Here is a 20,215-nt window from a genome sequence, read left to right as displayed (position 1 = left end):
TAAGTCGCGATTGGAATTCTCTGTTACAACAAATACACAATAGCGTATTAAGTCACGATTACTACATAGATACACAAATGACAAATTTCATCTTACTTGAAATATGGAGTCATATCATCCATATTTTCATACATATAGAGCAAAGCATCCAACTTTTCTTCGCGCTCGGGATGATATTTGGTGGATGCTCCGACAGTCTTGCCCTCAATCTCAAAATTTTGGAGATTGTTGTGAGTCCCTACTTTGTCATCATGATACCTCAATGTAGGGGCATTCATATTGTGCTCGTCTGCAAAATATACACTCGTGAATGCTGCTACCTCTTTATATTTGAATTCTTCATCTATGCACCCTTCAACTCTTCCTTTGTTACCAACTGTTGTGGACTTGTTCTCAAATTCTATGAGTTAAGAACAAGGCAACACAGAAATTGTTAAATGTTAAAGTCATTCGTCCGTCGATGCATTATTTCCCTTGGGATATAATGATTTTTCGGACGAAGGATATGAAGGATATACCTTCATCAGCACAACACATAATAATGAAGAAAGAACCATATAAAGTATAAGAGATAACATGTACAATTATGTATTATTATCAACTCATTTCTATTTAACTATTGTGGAAAAAATGGAAATGATATCAAATTACAAGTGTACCTTCGGCTTGAAAGAAGGTAAGAGTACAAGTGTGACGCAAAAGCAAATTCCAAGTCAGCGTGAACAGTACGGGAGCACTGTTCATCTATTTATAGGCACGGGATGCAGCCCATGTAAAATTACACCCATGCCCTTTACATTTGCTAATGATTCTATAGTAACCCATCGAGGTCTGAATAGCCTTTTCCTTTTTAAAATGCCGAAGACGAAGGATGTACTATAGCTCTGAACAACCTTCGTTCCGAAGTAATTGAACTAAGGAACGAAGGTCTTGAAAAAGATAAAATCCTAAATTCATTGGTGAACAAAATAAAAGAAGACGAAGTTACTTTCAAAACCCAAGCTGAAGCTCAGAAATGCGAAATTGAAGATCTTCGGAAATAGCTGGCTGAAGCAAAATTGAAATGTGCTATTGCTGAAGCTGACCGAGACGCCAGTGATTACTGGAAGAATTATTGGGAGAAGACAGTTGTAGAACTTCGCTCTTCGAAAGAGAGATGTTATGAAAAATCCATAGAATGCGTGAGAAAAATAAAAACTAGCTTCGCCAAAGTTGGCGCATACTCCAGCGAGGACAACTTCATAAGAGGCGATCCTGAGGGCCCAATTGAATGGATCAACGGCGAAGCCGAAGCTTTTGAAGAAGTTTTGAGTGGCCATGGGGACGTCTGCGCCTTCTCTGGCGCGAGGGGAGTTGCAGCTGTCTTGGAGAAGATAAGTTGCGATCATGTGAAATCTTTGGTGCAAACCGAAGCTGCTTTATCTATTGAAGATACAAAAGACCCCTCGGCCGAAGCAAGCTTAGTTGGCGGAAAATTCATTACTGACATCTGGGAAAATGGCGGCCGAGGAATGGCACACGAGATAATAAAAAAGAGTGAAAAAGATACTCACGATGCAAGAGAAACAACGAAGGCAGCTGAAAAAGCTGCGGAACTCAAAAGGCGGATAGGTATCGCTTAATAGCTTTTAGTTTGATTTTTAATTTTGTGACTTCGAACTTATTTACGTTTTCTATCGCAGCTGAACTATCTCCTCCCCCAGAGCCCTTCGAGTCATTGGACAACCCAGAAGCAAAGAAGGAAGATGAAATTACTAGCATGGCCGAAGCTATTATGGACGAAGCTGTTACTCGACTGCTAAACAAAGCTGCGGAATCAGTTTTAAAAGAAGAATAGCTGTTATTGTAAAAACATTTGGAATATTAATGTAATATTTGCTGAACAAAATATGTAATATTTTATAGTTTTTGAATGTAATATATAAGTTGTTTGTAATTCGATTCTTTACGATGCATGAAACTTTATGTACATACCGTTTTTGAGCCTTCAGCGAAAAAAACACCTTCCCTTCTTTTCATGCTTCGTGAAGAATATCCATATTCCGTAAAATCATCCAATCTTCGTAAAAACATTAAGCTTCGTAAGCAATAGATCTTTCATATTAGAGTTGATGAAACTGTACTTCAAAACTTGTTTTGTGCCTTGGCACTTCTTCGAAGCAATTTCCGAAGATCGAGATTGTATCCCCTTCTTGTGCCATCGATGCAATATGATGTATGATGTTATGTTATGCAAATGATGTGATGATGTTATGCTATGAAAAATGATATTTGAGCCGAAAATATACACACATTCCCATAGTAGAATACACAATCTCTTTGCCGTTTATTTTTCGGCTTCACCGCTTATTTTTCGGTGTATCAGCGTTGACTTTTCGCTGTAAGTTCTGCATTCCCTTAGGAACGTCTTTTGAACTTCTTCGCCTTCTATTTCGGCGGTATTCACGTTGACTTTTCGCGCTTTTCCTTATATTTCGGCGGAATCAGCATTGACTTTTCGCTGTAAGCTCTGCATTCCCTTTGGAATGACTTTTGAGCAGAAAACTTACGCTACGCTCCCTTAAGAACGACTTTTTATTGCTTCAGCGGACTTACACTGCGTTCCTTAGAACGACTTTTTGTTTCTTCGGTAAAACTTGTAATGCGGTTTCGGACCCCGTGTTCCCTTGAGAAATTGTTAAACGTTAAAGCAGGCTACACCTTGGCCCCCATCTTACAAGCCACCCCAGCTACACCTTGGCCCCCATCTTACAAGGCAACATAGAAATTGTTAAACGTTAAAGTCATTCGTCCTTCGAAGCATTATTTCCCTTGGGATATAATGATTTTTCGGACAAAGGTTATGAAGCACATACCTTCATCAGCACAACACATAATAATGAAGAAAGAACCATATAAAGTATATGAGATAACATGTACAATTATGTATTATTATCAACTCATTTCTATTTAACTATTGTGGAAAAAATGGAAATGATATCAAATTACAAGTGTACCTTCGGCTTGAAAGAAGGTAAGAGTACAAGCGTGACGCAAAAACAAATGCCAAGTCAGCGTGAACAGTACGGGAGCACTGTTCATCTATTTATAGGCACGGGACGCAGCCCATGTAAAATTACACCCATGCCCTTTACATTTGCTAATGATTCTATAGTAACCCATCGAGGTCTGAATAGCCTTTTCCTTTTTAAGTCGGTTTCATTTTCTGCCATCGTGCCGAAGCTTTCCAGCACAAAGCTTCGGCTTTGCGCCAACCTTCGTATTCCTTGTGCTTCTTCACACCGTGGTTCTAATCCGAGTCCGAAGGTACCTGTTGATGTATTATACTCCAGAAACATTGTTAAATCATGTTTTTGAGGACCTTCGGAAGCCGAAGGCCCCCAACACCAACCATAGAACTAAGCTTCTTTAATGCCCTTTCAATATGATACATCCACCTGTATTGCGCAAGACCTCCAACCTTAGCTTCATATGGAAGGTGGACAAGTAGATGTTGCATTGGATTGAAGAATCCTGGGGGGAATATTTTTTCTAACTTGCATATAAGGACAAGAATTTCTGTCTCCAACTTCTCCATCACATCTTTCTTTATTTTTTTAGCACAAAGTTGTCTATAAAAGTAGCTTAATTCAGCTAACGCCTTCCAAATACTAACTTTGAAGTACCCACGAAACATTATAGGGAGGAGTCTTTCCATCATTATGTGATAATCATGGCTCTTCAATCCAGTTATTTTATTTGTCTTCAAGTTCACAGCTCTCCTAAACCCAACCGCATAACCATATGAGAATTTCAAAATTTTCAACCATTCCATTACTTCTTTCTTCTGTTTAGGTTTAGACAAAATCGAGCACGTGGCTTTTTCCATTTTTGTCGAGTTCCTGGGTTGGTCGGTTACAAAGTTTTGCTAAGTCTTTTCTAGCCTTTATATTGTCTTTTGTTTTGTCGCCCAGATTCATGCAAGTACTTAGAATGCTTTCACCAACATTACGTTCCTGATGCATAACGTCAATGTTATGCATCAGAATCAATGTCTTAACATATGGGAGGTCCCATAAACCACATTTATGGGTCCAGTTATGCTCAGTTCCAAAACCAATGTATCCATCACCACATTCTCTCTCTTTCAAATTATTAAGCATAGCCTCAATCTCAAGTCCGCTCAAATGCCTGGGCGGTCCCTTTGTCATGATAGTGCCCTTCTTAAAGGTGTTAACCTCGAACCTATATGGGTGAGTTTGGGGTAAGAAGCATCTATGGTAATCAAAGTAACATATTTCTCCCCGAAACTCAAGGCGGAAACAATCTGTATCCTTGCCACATATTGGACATGTTAGAATTCCATGGTAGCTCCATCCAGCAAATAAATTGTATGCCATGAAATCATGAATGGACCACAAATACGCAACTCGGAGTGTAAATATCTCCTTTTTGTAGCAATCGTATGCTTCAACACCTTCCCATAACTTTTTGAGATCATCGATCAAGGGTTGCATCATCACATAAAACCCTTTCCTAGGATGGTCTGGTCCAAGAATAATTAGGTAAAGAAACATGTAATCATATTTCATGCACAAATGAGGTGGAAGGTTGTATGGAATAACAAATATAGGCCAACAAGAATATGATGCCACATTTGTATTGAAATGTGTAAACCCATCTGTTGCCAACCCAATTCGAATATTTCTCGCTTCACTAGCAAATTCTAGATCAAAGTCATCTAGAGCCTTCCACACATCACTGTCAGATGGGTGTGTCATCACATGAATGTCCTCTCGTTCATGTTCTTTGTGCCATCTCATGTGCCTTTCTGTGTTTCTCGAAAGAAACAAATGCTTAAGACGAGGCGCAAGAGGCATGTAACGAAGTTGCTTTTGAGCTATCGTTGATGTGACCATTTCACCATCATCGTTTTTTATCTCTACATATCTCGACTTGCCACACTGACACTTCTTATCATTCTCATGATCCTTCTAGAAAAGCATACAATTATCTGGATAGACATCGATTTTTTGATAGTCCATACCTAGACCAGAGAGCATTTCCCTGCATTGATACACGTCTTTCGACATCTTGTGATTTGGTGGAAACACTTTGCTGATTAAGATCAAGAGCTCATTGTAACAATTATTCGAGAACACGAACTTAGACTTAATAGCCTTAAGTCGAGTCACGAAAGCGAGGATGGAAACTTTTGTGTGTTCATGCAATGGTTCTTCTGCAGCCTTAAGGAGGTCAAAGAACTTTTTAACATCTGGAGGTAGCTCCTTACACTACAACACATGTGACCTTCTATGACATTTAGATTACGTCACAAACAATGGTATTTGTGTCATAACATAAATGGTTGTGACGACTTTATGACAAAAACACTGTCGTCACAGAAGTGCCGTGTTAAAGCACCTTCTATGACGAATGGTTAGGAAACGTCACAGACTTAATGACGACCACACATTTTCGTCATTAAATCTATGACACTCCACATCGTCATAGATGAGGGGGAAAACGTCATTAAGTGTAGTACTGGACCGGTTGCCACGTGGCGATATGACATGGTAGGTGACGTGGCAATATGTTATGACGGATATATGCGTCATAAATAAGCTTACGTGGATGCTGATGTGGCAATAACTTTGTGACAATAAATTTCATCATGGCGTGGTAGATGACGTGTCAAATAAATTATGACGCAATGTTTTGTCACAAAACACTTGTATGGTCGATGACATGGCAAGTGACATGGCAATCATATTGTGATATTTTGGTTCATCACTAAATACAATGATGCTACAACCATCCAAAAGATAATGCATATATTTCACATTCATCCAAAGTCACAACTTTTTGCAACATCCATATATTTGAAGCAAAAACACACAAAAGAACATTGTTCATAAGTCTTTAACCAGACATGTACTAAAACTCTATAGTAAGAGAACACATATAATAGATTGTAAGTTGCAGTTCCATATAGCAAACATAAGGATAAAAGGAGGTCCACAATTTTGTGAGATGTGTCTTCAGGATGGTTGACACTAGCATCTGAGCAAGCATGCTTAAGGATTGACCTGATCACGACTAATACTTAATATCTGTCGCAGTAGGATGCTATTTTCTGCTAAGGACTTCTTTAAATCTGCAATCTCAGTTGATTGATTAGCAATGGTTGCCTCAGATGATTCTGACTTGGCCTTTAAGGTATCCATATCTTCTCGAAGTCCATCTTTTTCTCGCCTCTCATTGTCCAATTGAGACTGAAGTTCTTGCATTCTTGCTGAAACAGTCCCTGTGTTGCTTCTCTTGGAGGAGGGCAAAAAGCCAGCATTGTGAAGAAATTTACTTGAACCAGGCAGAACATTGAAAACAACTTCTGTTGCAGACTTTGCAAGCTGTCCATCTTCTACTGGTGTTGCCACCATTGCTTCCATATCACCCTAGCATAAGTATTAAAACTTAATATAGTATAATACATAGTGGAAAGTAGTAAAAAGGAGATAAACATGTACTTACTATAGCTTTCTGAACAACTTCACTAAATCCTTTTTTCTTGCTACAATGCATCTCCTTGAAAAGATCAATTGCACTAGGTTCGACATCTTTATATTTTTCTTGTCTCTGAAATGTAGTCAAATAAATTTGATCAGCATGGAGTTGAAAACATATTAATTTGAGTGAAACAATTTGATAATGTGCTCATCAGTGTATACGCTAAAAAACAAGTGAACATGTTGGAAGACAATTGGCACACAACAGTGGACAATGCCATGAATAGGATAATGTGCTTCATCCGTGTGTATACGCTAAAAAACATGAACTAGGAACTAGGAACAATGCTATAAATACAGACTGCATTGAAGCGATTGTATTGGTACCAGTAGCCATTTATACAATAACCAAGATTGTGAGAAGCAACAAGTTCCTCCAAACATAACACAATTAGTTTCTTACCACTACATAAGCTTTTGCAACGTATGATTGAGATCCTGTGCACTGTGGAAATTGCACCTTCTCACGATTAAGTTTGTTCTTCACACAATTGTTCTGTATGTAAAATACAATTGTAAGGTAGACAAATAGCGATGATAAATTAATAGATTATGTTTATGAATATACAATCAACTTTAGTCATAAATCGAGTGCAGCTTGAAATATAGTTTCATAATTGTACGAGTTATCTTTTCATCATAAATCCAGAACAAGAACAAAATACTTTTAGAGGATAATATGGACATTGAAAAGCATATATGACACTTCAATAATTTTGTATTGGGTTACATAAATATTGAGTGAAGGTAAATAATAAGTCTGTCAACTCATATAAGTCACTGAAATGGTTGCTTGGTTGTTGTTCTTTCAGCGAGTAAGACAAAACATGTTGAAACTGAAACAGTTGATGAACAATTTATTGTTCAAACTGAACTGGTTGCTGCTTCTTGCTGACCAGAAAACAATTTTTGGTGTGCTTGAAAGTGAACTGGTTGCTGTTGAAAATGAACTAGTTGCTGCTTGCTGTTCTTGGCAATAAAAATTTTTAGAAATCATGTTGCTTGCTCCTAGCATCAGAATTATTGATGTTTCATTTCTTACAGCATGACAGCAAGCAACACATTCATTTGATGGAAGAACAATAAGCAACACCTTTACCAACAGCAAGCAAAACTGATCATTTTACAGGCCACAGCTAAATGGTTACTGATAAGGCTAACTCCAACAACGAGCAGCTATATTGCCCAGCCATTTCACAGTTTACATGCCCTCAGTATTATACCTGGCCAGCAATAACCTTCTGTTTCCAACGAAGCAGGCAAACTGGCTGTGGCCTTAGTTCAGTTCGTTTTGGCGCCAAAAAACCAACGCATCCTATTGGTCCAACTAAAATGGCTGGCGTGCCGAGACCAGCTAGTTTACCAGTTCTCTTTCCTTCCATCTAATTTGCCTGGGCTGGATTGCTGGCTCTTTGGAGCCGCTACAGTACAAACCGGCCAGCTAAATTGGCTTTGCCTGGCCAAATACCTGGCCTGTTGGAGCCAGCCTAATGATCAATACATGCCACAACTAAATGGTTACTGAGCTATTGGAGGTGGAATCAACCACTAGGTTCTCAAATAGTGCTAACAAAGAACAATTTTCCCAAGAAAAAGAAACGTTGCATTCCAAACACTTCATAAATAAAAATATTATTTATATAGAGGGAAAAGTGGAGTTTGATCGCAAATACCTTGTGGTTTGGGCTAGACCACATTTGTACCAACTCTCTCCATTGATCATCATTCATACATGAAACAGGTGATGTAGTCCTCACTTGATTTGCGGGAACTCCAGTGAAGTACTTTTTTTTCAGCCTATACCTCATTTGGCGTTGTCCACCCTTTAGCATATCAACACATGCATCTTTTACTGAATTACTGTCAACATCCATGGTGAATTGACCCTAGCAAAGAAGTGGTGACTCTATGATACTCAATTGAAAAAGGACAATGAACTGTAACTAAACAAGTGAGGGAAAATGACTTACAGCAAGCTTCCCAATGTAGTCTGTAATTTTACCCTCGTTCTCTTGCTTCTTGTACTCCTTCCAGTGCGGAAATATTGGAATGTGTTGCCTCAGTATGATCCCACCCTCCGATGCAAACTTTGCCGCCTGAATAGGTGGTTCTGGCCTTCGCTTTCCATCAGAGATTTGGATTGGAATCTTAGTGCCTAACCCTCTGCTCAAGGATTCAAGTTGTTTGCCCCTACTTCGTTGCCTTGGTACCAATTCTGGTGATTAACATCATAAAAGGCAAAAAGATATTAAATTTTCAAACTAGCAAGAAAAAATCTAGTGAATGGTAAAGATCATATGGGTTCTGGTGCATCTAAGCATTTTCTGTACACAGAGCAGAACATACAGTAATATCTGGACAAATATACAACTTCATTGCTCTATCCTTGTTCTATGTTTAACAACCCAATAATAAAAAACCAAGCATTAGTTGCATCTATTACCTACACATGCATTCTAGATAGCTACTACATATCATGAGGTTGATAGATTAATGTATTTTAGAAATTGAAGATAAGTTGATACACTGATTGAATATCAAATAATCACTTGCCTTCATCTGTATTGTGGTCATTGACCTCAGCTTGTATGGGAGAAGTAGGCTGTGCAGCAGTATTCAGGCCTTCGGTGTAATCTTCCTCAGTGGCAACACTTGAAGTGAAATGTGTTGCGGTAGTCAAGTTCTGTGTGGATGCTTGGTTTGTGGTGGCTCGTGAACTAGCATGTGTAGTAGTAGTTAGGCTTAAGGAGGATTGTTGGTTTATGGCAGCACTCCTTTGCCTAGTGAATCTAATTTCTTGTCCAGGAACATCAGGGGCCACAACCCTCTTAGATCCTCGTGTTCCTTGCGTAGTTTTGTCAGCAACATGAGTGGGGTTGTGGCCATGTACACCTTTTGCAACATGGGAATCCTGTAGGTATAATACAATAATCATGCATATCAATTTATTTGCAAATGCATGTGTAATGATATATAACATGAGGAAAGAAATAGATGAATTATAAACTTGTTTACTTCCTCTTGCTCAGAGCCTTCACTGTCCTCGCCGTCAAACAAAGACCCTGATTCCTGAGGACCATCATATTTGCTCCTTGCTCGTGTGGCAGTCATCATTGTGCGTAACTGATTAATCCCAAGTCGTTGGAACATCTGATTATTCCTCAGCACATTCTCTGCCCTCTGTTTCTCATAGTCAGTAGGATTGATTTCTGTAAATTAATGACATCATTTCATAAATAATAAATAACTCTGAAAAATCAAAGTCAAATGCATGTACTGACCCACAAGAGCACAATAGCAAAAAAGAAAACAGAAAAAACATTAGAAAAGAAGGAATGAAATCCCAATTTGAAAATGGATGGAATGATCACTATATACTGTATTAGTACAAAGAAACCACCTTTGAACTAGGTAAACAATATTGAAGATTAGATACACACCTTTGAACTAGGTAAACAATCTTGAAGTTTTGCTAATATTAATTGAATGTTTTGCTAATGTTAATCAAGTAATAGTGCTCACTGATAAATGATAAGGATTTAATTACTGGTTAAAATCTGCTACAACCATAGATCGCTAAGTGTTTAACACTAGAGTGCGTGTGCTGAAAGCATGTAATATGGTGATGTTACTACTACAACAGGAGGCCATAAGGAGAGAATGAAGAGCGAGTGAGGGACAGTGAGAAGGCATCCTCAGTTGCAATGCATCAGATCCATTACACTCGCACCCCGGCTTGCTTAGAAATCCATCGATTAATCCCCCTCCCACTCGTGCGTGTGCTGAAAGTAGGTAATTTGGATCTCTCTTTTTCCTTAACTTTCGAGCTCCAAAATTTATAGCTAAACTGCTATAGCTTAATGCAAGTGCTCTAAAATTACTTCTACAATAGGAGATAATTATCCCCCTCCTCTTGATACTAACCTGGTAAATCTTATCTATGTTTGGAAAGCTTGAATTAAATATGCATGATTTATATGTCACCCCAGTTTCGTCAAACAATGTTTACAGGTAATGGCAGTTATGTCAATGTGGACTAGATTGCAGCCAGTTTATGCTGCAAACATGTGGAATGAAGCCCTAAACAAACGACTTGGCACTGAGGTTGTAGAATAATGTTAATACTTATTCTCCCTCATTGGGTATTGGGCATTCACAAGATTATTTTGATTCAAGCTAGTGTAAGGTTAAAACAATGCTAAATTTCTGTTAAACCTAGGGTACAAGAGCGATTGAAATTTACCAGCTGGTGGGGGTTCCCTTGTGCTTCGTATTCCCTTCCTCCCTGGAGCCATGTTTGCTTCGGATCTGCTGAAGGATGTGCCCGCCGCCGCGCGTGCAAGTGGAGCCCCGTCACCGCGTGTGCAAGTGGAGCACCGTCGCCGCCCGTGCAGACGAACTGGTGAAGTCGTCTCGCTGCCGCCCGTGCAGGTGGAGTCCCGCCGCTGCCCGTGGAGATGAACTGGTGAAGTCCCGCCGCCCTAGCAGGTGACCTGGTGAAGTGCCGCCGCCGCCGTGGTATGGGGAGGTGGGTGCGCAGTATGGGGAAGCTGAGGAGATAATTATGTGCCAAGGAGATAATTTCGTGGTCGTGGGACGTGGGGTGCGGATTCCGCGTTTACAAAATGCAAAAAAAAAAGTTCTGTAATTAATCAAAAAAATAATTTGCCACTACATCGAGGATTCGAACCTAAGCGCTCATGCATCGTGAGAAGATGCTCATACCACTGCACTAATTGACTCATTTGTTTGTTTTTGCTTCAAAGGTGTACTTGAATACTTTTGTTTGTTATTTGCTTCAAAAAATAGTGAACCTTTGCATGGAGCCTTAATTTGGTTGTAGTTGCTTGCGATAAAAAAATCAAAGGGTTATACAAAAGTTAGTTTGTAGATTGTGCACAGATGCTCATCTCTCTCATTAAGATTCATAGCATTGGAGTAGGATTTCACGATTTGAGCCATATTTCGTACTCGTGTTTGTGTTTTTTCTTCACAAGTGTATCATTTGTTTCTTCTAACCGATGTAAACTTACTTCCACCGATGATCTCCCTTCTTGGATTATTTATTGATTTCTATGATTTAATGACTTTCCAATCCGAGAAAAATAAATAAATACCAAAGGTGGTCAAAAAATAGTGAAACTTGGCATGGAGCCTTAATTTGGTTGTAGTTGCTTGCGATAAAAAAATCAAAGGGTTATACAAAAGTTAGTTTGTAGATTGTGCACAGATGCTCATCTCTCTCATTAAGATTCATAGCATTGGAGTAGGATTTCACGATTTGAGCCATATTTCGTACTCGTGTTTGTGTTTTTTCTTCACAAGTGTATCATTTGTTTCTTCTAACCGATGTAAACTTACTTCCACCGATGATCTCCCTTCTTGGATTATTTATTGATTTCTATGATTTAATGACTTTCCAATCCGAGAAAAATAAATAAATACCAAAGGTGGTCAAAAAATAGTGAAACTTGGCATGGAGCCTTAATTTGGTTGTAGTTGCTTGCGATAAAAAAATCAAAGGGTTATACAAAAGTTAGTTTGTAGATTGTGCACAGATGCTCATCTCTCTCATTAAGATTCATAGCATTGGAGTAGGATTTCACGATTTGAGCCATATTTCGTACTCGTGTTTGTGTTTTTTCTTCACAAGTGTATCATTTGTTTCTTCTAACCGATGTAAACTTACTTCCACCGATGATCTCCCTTCTTGGATTATTTATTGATTTCTATGATTTAATGACTTTCCAATCCGAGAAAAATAAATAAATACCAAAGGTGGTCAAAAAATAGTGAAACTTGGCATGGAGCCTTAATTTGGTTGTAGTTGCTTGCGATAAAAAAATCAAAGGGTTATACAAAAGTTAGTTTGTAGATTGTGCACAGATGCTCATCTCTCTCATTAAGATTCATAGCATTGGAGTAGGATTTCACGATTTGAGCCATATTTCGTACTCGTGTTTGTGTTTTTTCTTCACAAGTGTATCATTTGTTTCTTCTAACCGATGTAAACTTACTTCCACCGATGATCTCCCTTCTTGGATTATTTATTGATTTCTATGATTTAATGACTTTCCAATCCGAGAAAAATAAATAAATACCAAAGGTGGTCAAAAAATAGTGAAACTTGGCATGGAGCCTTAATTTGGTTGTAGTTGCTTGCGATAAAAAAATCAAAGGGTTATACAAAAGTTAGTTTGTAGATTGTGCACAGATGCTCATCTCTCTCATTAAGATTCATAGCATTGGAGTAGGATTTCACGATTTGAGCCATATTTCGTACTCGTGTTTGTGTTTTTTCTTCACAAGTGTATCATTTGTTTCTTCTAACCGCTGTAAACTTACTTCCACCGATGATCTCCCTTCTTGGATTATTTATTGATTTCTATGATTTAATGACTTTCCAATCCGAGAAAAATAAATAAATACCAAAAGTGGTAAAAAATAGTGAAACTTTGCCTGGAGCCTTAATCTGGTCTTAGTTGTTTGCCATAAAAATCTGAGGATTATACAAATGTGCATAATGTATCCCAAAACCAATACAAATGAATTTCGAAGTAAACATTCGTTGTCCGTAGCCCATTAGTTTTTCTTCTAAAAAAGTGGCGCGAGATGACACCTGTGGGAGAGTAGACGCGGTAAACAGCTGCTGTCCGTGGCTGGCCCACGCGTCAACGAGTACGAGAAGCACTTCTGTCCCCCACCGCCCCTATAGGATTCAGGAACCTTCTTCTTCACTAGACCAATGCGAGTTGTTCCCCAAATCCACTGTCGCGCGCCATTGCCGCTCAATCTCCGCTCACATCCAACCAGAAGCACTTCTGTCCCCCCCCCACCGCCCCCTCAAACCCCCCCGTAGGCGCTGCATCCACGTTCACGTCGCTTGAGGAGGTGAGCAGTCGGATCTGGCTAGGTGCGCAGTCGCGCGCCATTTGTTTTTTTCTCGTGAGCGCCCTCTGCCATCCCGCCTCCTCCTGGTAACGCGCTGCTCAAGGTACTCGACATCTCTCCCCCGTCCTTGGTGTCCACCGCAAAGGACCTCCGCTCACCCTTCTGTTGGTGCACTGTAGATTACTGGATCTGGTGAGTCACCGTTCAGAGTTGGGTTCATGTTCCTGGGGCGCTTCTTCTTACGTTCGCAGGCGGAGCGTCCGTGGAGGAGGCGGCGGGGTATTGATGGAAGTGGTACCCTTGATGGACAGGTTAGTCTCGATTCCTGCCATTTGCATAACCACAGTAACTTGTAGCTGCCAGCAAAATACACAAACACTAGTCGTTTGTTTCTGGTATTCAAAGTCAAATATAGATAGTGTTGAATGCGTTGGGTATATATCTATGGATATATTTATAAGAAATCCAATTTGTTTATAGGATTCAAACCTGGTTAGTGTCGAATGTGTTGAATATTTATATATATGACATATATGTATCATAAATCCAATAATGAGTATTTACATACACAACTGCATATGCTCTCTCTAGATTCACTGGTTGCCGACCTATTTTAAGCAAATTCTATCACCACAAGCATCTAAAGAGATTTTCCCCTATATTTATTGGGCCTTTATAAAAATTTGCCTATATTGGTCTCTTAAGTAATGTTAGTGACCACTTAGTAGCAGTAGCAACCAGATTGTTTTGTTGGAATCTGTGCTGATTATTCGTCATGCTACTCATTGTCGCTATCATCATCTTCGCCGTTATGGATTGTTCTCTCTTCATTATCACTAGCATATTGCAGAAATGTTTCATCTTCTTCGTCTTCAAATAAATCTTCAGGTTCATCCTCCCTTTGTCTATGAAGGTCTTCAACTATACTTGCATGAACAGTAAAAGAATTTTCACCGCCCAACGCATCAATGTCCATATTGACATCATAATCTTGAATATGAAAATCAACACACTCATCATCTTGGTATGACAGTTCCACACCCTTTGATATTTCATCACTTGAAATTTCATCCACATTCCACAAATGCCTATGTGAGAATTTTTGAACAACTCGCCAGTCTCCACGATATTTGGTATCTTCCAAGTAAAACACCTTTGTCGCCTGCGTGGATAGAATAAAAGGATCATCCTTGTACCAAATACATGCATGGTTGATGCTTCTAAAGAATCCATCATCTTTCATCCTTGCCCTGTTACTACACGTATCAATCCAATCACACCGAAATAGAACCACTGACCGATATCCGCTAGAGTCTGCATTGTACTGCAGCTGAATTATTTCTTTCAAGCAACCATAAAATTCAATATCTTCTCCATTATGTGTGCCATCAACCATAACTCCACTATTCTGCGTCCTTCTATTTCTCTCACGCTCAATAGTGTGGAACCTTACACCACCAACAATACATGCTGAAAATATTCTTACTCGCAGATCTGGCTGACATGACAAAGCGTATAGGTCACCACTTACATCTTTACCATTCACAAATCGTAGAGTTGCAATCTGTACACAGAATTCCCCAAGATGGTTAAAACAACTTCAACCACTAAAAATGGTTTAAGAAAATATACAAGAACAACTCACATGGTTCTTAAACCAGGTACCAAATTGTTTCTCAATGGTTTTTTCAATATCTTGATTTCCTTCATTATCTAGCTCCTTTCTGTATAACCTGGAAAGCAGTTTTTAAACAAACAATTATCACATCAAATTAGTAGGTTTGTAGTCAAATGAAGCAAAATTGTGGATATGAAGACATACTCTATATATTGTTCAACCTCCGCACAATTGTTTAACACATACCAAACCATCTTTTCATATATTTTTTCTTGGTATGTAATCCTATGCCCTCCGAGTAAATCGACTCCATGTTGGAAAACAGATAAATCACCCGTGCTCATATCAACACGCTCTCTGTTCCTACCCTCCCAATTATGTCGTGTATCGAGATCATCAAAATACCGTGAACAAGCAGTCAAGCATTCATTAGCAACATATGCTTCAGCAATTGAGCCTTCAGGACGTGCCATGTTCCTCACAGAATGCTTTAAAGTATATAACCGTCTTTCGACGGGGTACATCCAACCATATTGCACTGGGCCTCTCAAGATAGCTTCATCAGGTAAATGGACAGTCAAGTGAACCATGACATCGAAAAATGCAGGAGGAAATATTTTCTCAAGCTTGCATAGAACAATTGGGATTTCATATTTCATTCTATGCAAAACATTTAACTTCAATGTCCTAGCACATAATTGCTGAAAAAATTTACCTAGTTCAGCAATTGCTATGTACATGTCATTATCCATGATTCCTCGAAGAGCGGCAGGTAAAATGCGTTGCAGTATTATATGACAATCATGAGTTTTTAACCCTTGGAGGTTGCAACCATCAGCTGTAATACATGTTGCTAGGTTAGAAGCATATCCATCTGGAAACTTTACACTTTTTAGAAAGTCATAGAAAGCAAGCTTTTGCTTTTTATCCATTGTGTATGGAGCAGGTGGAGCGCTATATGAATCTCCATCACGCTTCAAGTGCAAAGATTTTCGTATGCCCATGTCTTCCATATCAAGCCTAGCATTGGTACTATCCTTCGACTTCCCGGGTATACCTAGTAATGTACCAAGAATTGACTCACATATATTTTTTTCGATGTGCATCACATCAAGGTTATGTCGCAGCTTCAACCCTGTCCAGTAAGGCAAATCCCACAAACACGACCTTTTCTTCCAACATTGGCCATCATTTGCATCCCGCTTTCTCTTCTTGTTTTGAGTATGTTTTCCTGGTCTAACATCCTTGACATTGTCCAACTGTTGCTTCAATTCAACCTCACTAAATGCTTCTGGCTTGTCACGGTTTTCAACTTTCCCATCAAAGTCTTTCTTTTTTCTCCATGGATGATCCTTTTCAAGGAATCGTCGATGCCCAATATAGCAAATCTTACATCCTTTTCAACCTAGGAATCAAAGGAAAATACCGAAGTACCTTTTGAGGACTCTTATTTATACCTTCACCATCTTTCCATCTAGATTCTCCACAAACTGGGCATTCATCTTTTTTTGCATAATCCTTCCGAAACAAAACACAATTATTTCGGCACACATGGATTGACTCATATCCGAGTCCTAATACACGAATAAGTTTCTTTGCTTCATTATAAGATGTTGGAAGGCAACATTGTGGGAATGACAATGATAATAACTTCAAAATTGCATTGAATGCCACATTGCTGATCCGATAAAATGACTTGATATGCAGTAACCGAACCACAAAAGAAAATTTTGTGAATGGTGAACCTGGGTGAAGTGTCTGCTTCATCTCATCTAACACAACTGCAAACATGGACTTCCCTATACCTTCTTCAGATGTGAATAACTCATGCACCATTTCTGGTAATCTATCATCAGGGTTATCTTGTTCATACGCATTCATACTACCATCCTCATTCAAACTAGGTGGTTCATTTAGATGGACAACATTTTCATGTAATCTACCTGTCAATAGTAGCTCTCCATGATGTATCCATGTTGTGTATGTGCTCGCCATCCCATTAATATATAAGTCATCCTCTACTTGTGATTTATGTTTAGAAATTTGATTCAAGCACTGTCGACATGGGCATAAGATCTCTGTGACATCAGGAAACCGCTCTTCAACAAACTTCATGAACTCATCCACCCCGGCTAGATACTTGTTGCTGAAAAGCCTAGAATTGATCCAAGATCTGTCCATCTGTCATACATTGAAATAATAAAACACTACAGGTGAAACAAATAAAAAATCCTAAAAACCATTACTTGACACTACAATATGCCCAACGCTAGCAAACTTGAGATTTGTAGCTCTAGTTAAACAAATACATATAGTTCACTGTTAGAATGGTAGGTCAATGTTCTCTTCTCCTTTTAAATAACTAAAATGGTAGTAAAAACAGAATGAATACTCAATTGTGACTCACATTTGATTTATTTGCAAGTGACACAATTGGCAAAATGGGTCACTCTAGAGCCGCTCTTCAAAATAGTTGTGTGAACTACTGAACTGAAGCTTGTTTTGTGAACTTGTGTGTGATCTGAACCAGTGTTCAGTCTGTGAAACCTGTATTGGTGAGGGGCTGCTCACTATGACCATCAGGGAAACCTATGAACTTGTGTGAACTGAAGCTTGTTTTGTGAACTTGTGTGTGAACTGAACCAGTGTTAAATCTATCAAACCTGTATTGGTGAGGGGCTGCTCATGTGAGCATCAAGGAAACCTATGAACTTGTGTGAACTGAAGCTTCTTTTCTGAACTTGTGTGTCAACTGAACCAATTGTCAGTCTGTGAAACCTATTCACTTTTGTGTGTGTACCAGTGAACATCACATAAACCTGTGAACTTATGTGTAAATTCTATGAATCTGTGTACCTGTGAACTTGGGTGTGAACATGTGAGACCTGTGTGAAATCTGAAACCTTTGAACTATTGTTCTGTCTGTGAAACATGTTAAGTTTTTATGTGTAACCTGTAAACTAATGTGAAATCTGAAACATGTACTATATTAGTCACTAACCTGTCAACTTGTGCTGTCACTGGTTCCCCTTGGCTAGACAGATTTCAAACTGAATATGAGGTTGTCTCTATCAGCAGCAAGGGAAGAAAACTTGACGGTTAATCCTGGAAGATGGCGAGTGCTCTATCTTGGAGACTTGGAAGATGGCGAGTCTTGGAAGAACATCAAAAGGATGGTAAGATTAATGGTTTCAGCCCCAACATTAGGCCACAAGTTCTGTTCCTGCACCTAGATGGATGGATCACGGATCATACTATCCATTAGGAGTAATACCTAGGACAGTTTTCATTATGGCATATAGTACTTATGATCTACAAACCTTTTGATGTTTCTTCTCTCTTGTACGGCAGGAAACACCTTGCCACGGTAATAGCGCCAGAACAGCCGTCGACGGCTTCAAGCTCCTACTTGTGTTTCCGGCGTTTGGCTGTTGCGGCTGTATGGAGTCAGCAAGCATGTACGGCTGTAAAGGCTGGAGTCAGGTACAGCCAGTCAGCAAGCATGTACGGCTGTAAAGGCTGGAGTCAGGCGGCGGCTGTACTGCTGCTAGGCGGCGGCTGTACTAGGACCTAAATTGATGTTACTCGGTGGGCTGTACCATGCTGATTTGTACCTCACGTGTGTATATGGACCTGGTCGATGTGGGCTTTTTTGGGCACAATAGATTGCAACATGACATGTATGGGTGTAGACATATATGGATCTAGACATTATATTATATATTATATTTATTCTTCATGTTTATATTATATATTATATTTATTCTTCATCATTATATTTATTTTTGATCTAAAAATCTTGATAGACATAAATTATGCAATAAATATATGCAACTATTGTCGGGAAAAATAATAGGACTCAATTGAATACTCTTCAATTGAAGTGGGCTCTTAGTCAAAGACGCTAGATGGCTCAAGAATTAAAAGATGCGTAAAAAATTTGGCCTTGCCTCTCCACGTCTATAAAACAGTGGCTTGACCATATGGGTAGGTGCTATGGATTTGTCATCGTGGGTAAGTTAGTATATTATGGGGTAAAAACAAGGTCATATGAGGCAAAATCCTATAGATTAGCTATATACTAGAGGCACTTTAATATAAATAGATGAAAAATTAAAAAGTAGTTTAATGTGTAACATCAATAAGCACCTCATGCATAACCCATTTAGCCTTGGTGGACCTCTCATTACATCGATTATATAATATTTCATTTTAAATATTCTATCTCATATATCGATTAATGAGCTTGTCATACAATTGTCACAAGTCTGATGTATAGCAAAATATGACGATTTATTCTCATGACGAACCCATATTGTCATGGATCATCGTCACCAAAAGTATGTTACAATGAGTTATGACAGTTTTAATGACGATGGTTAATTTTTTGTCATTAAACTTAAACGTCTCATTGACATCGTCATAAACAGAGCGATCTAATGACGATTCCCACTAGTGTCATCGCATATTCGTCATAGAAGGTCACGTGTGTTGTAGTGTTACTATGTGGTGGAAACATAAAATCAGGATCCTCCTTTAAATCTTGAAGCATCTCGTCCATTCTATCATATTCCACGTCATCATTGTTGTGGGCTTCAGACACATTTTCACGGGGAAACTCCTCGTCGTGATACACCCAGACTTCATAGTTAGGCATGTAGCCATATATGCAAAGGTGCCCCGACAGAGTTCTCTTGTCTTGGCACCTACAAACCCGACACATACTACATGGACATTGCACATACGTGCCTCTTGACAGAGCAAAAGCATGATCAATAAAATTCTATGTCTTTCTTATCCACTCCATCGAGGGATGATTCATAAGCCAACCTTCATACATCCATTGACGGTCCTCACCCACCATATTTGATGCTAAAATAAAATAACACGTGATTTATAAATTTTCACGATAAGCTTAATTAACCTAACTAAGCTTAATTTTCATCGACGGTCCTCACCCACCATATTATTAATCCAACATAAGCTTAATTTTTGCCATAACATATAAGAGTCTAACATAGTTAAACTATATGCAACAATTAGCCGATCAAATTAATTAACCTAACTACCTACGACATTATTTGAGTTAACTCTCGGAAGTTAGCACATTCAATAAAAAAATAGAAGAAGTATAAACACAGTACCTCACGGCGGGCTTGGG

General features: G+C 38.9%; 2 protein-coding genes across 3 annotated transcripts; one reads left to right on the top strand and one right to left on the bottom strand.

Moving 5' to 3' along the window:
* Nucleotides 1–5,785: 5,785 nt before the first annotated feature.
* On the bottom strand, nt 5,786–10,840 carry LOC103646990 (uncharacterized). Its single transcript, XM_008671575.3, has 8 exons — nt 10,789–10,840; nt 9,561–9,754; nt 9,099–9,456; nt 8,516–8,760; nt 8,219–8,431; nt 6,949–7,041; nt 6,511–6,615; nt 5,786–6,434 (listed from the first exon to the last, which is right to left on the bottom strand). The coding sequence occupies exons 1-8, from the start codon at nt 10,838–10,840 to the stop codon at nt 6,057–6,059; spliced, it is 1,638 nt and encodes a 545-aa protein (XP_008669797.1). The 3' UTR covers nt 5,786–6,056.
* Nucleotides 10,841–13,212: 2,372 nt separating this feature from the next.
* On the top strand, nt 13,213–18,804 carry LOC109944025 (uncharacterized). 2 transcript variants are annotated; one of them, XR_002749960.2, is made up of 4 exons: nt 13,213–13,539; nt 13,616–13,747; nt 18,097–18,230; nt 18,406–18,804. XR_002749960.2 is itself a non-coding variant. In XM_023301650.2 (4 exons), exons 2-4 carry the CDS (start codon nt 13,655–13,657, stop codon nt 18,568–18,570), a joined length of 396 nt encoding a protein of 131 aa, XP_023157418.1. In that variant the 5' UTR covers nt 13,213–13,539; nt 13,616–13,654; the 3' UTR covers nt 18,571–18,804. The 2 variants fall into 2 exon arrangements, 1 of the variants encoding a protein (XP_023157418.1); XM_023301650.2 differs by having other exon boundaries at nt 18,093–18,230.
* The last annotated feature ends 1,411 nt before the right edge of the window (nt 18,805–20,215 follow it).

Source organism: Zea mays, chromosome 2, assembly GCF_902167145.1.
Source record: "Zea mays cultivar B73 chromosome 2, Zm-B73-REFERENCE-NAM-5.0, whole genome shotgun sequence".
Classification (NCBI taxonomy): domain Eukaryota; kingdom Viridiplantae; phylum Streptophyta; class Magnoliopsida; order Poales; family Poaceae; genus Zea; species Zea mays.
This window is presented reverse-complemented; position numbering and strand designations above follow the sequence as displayed.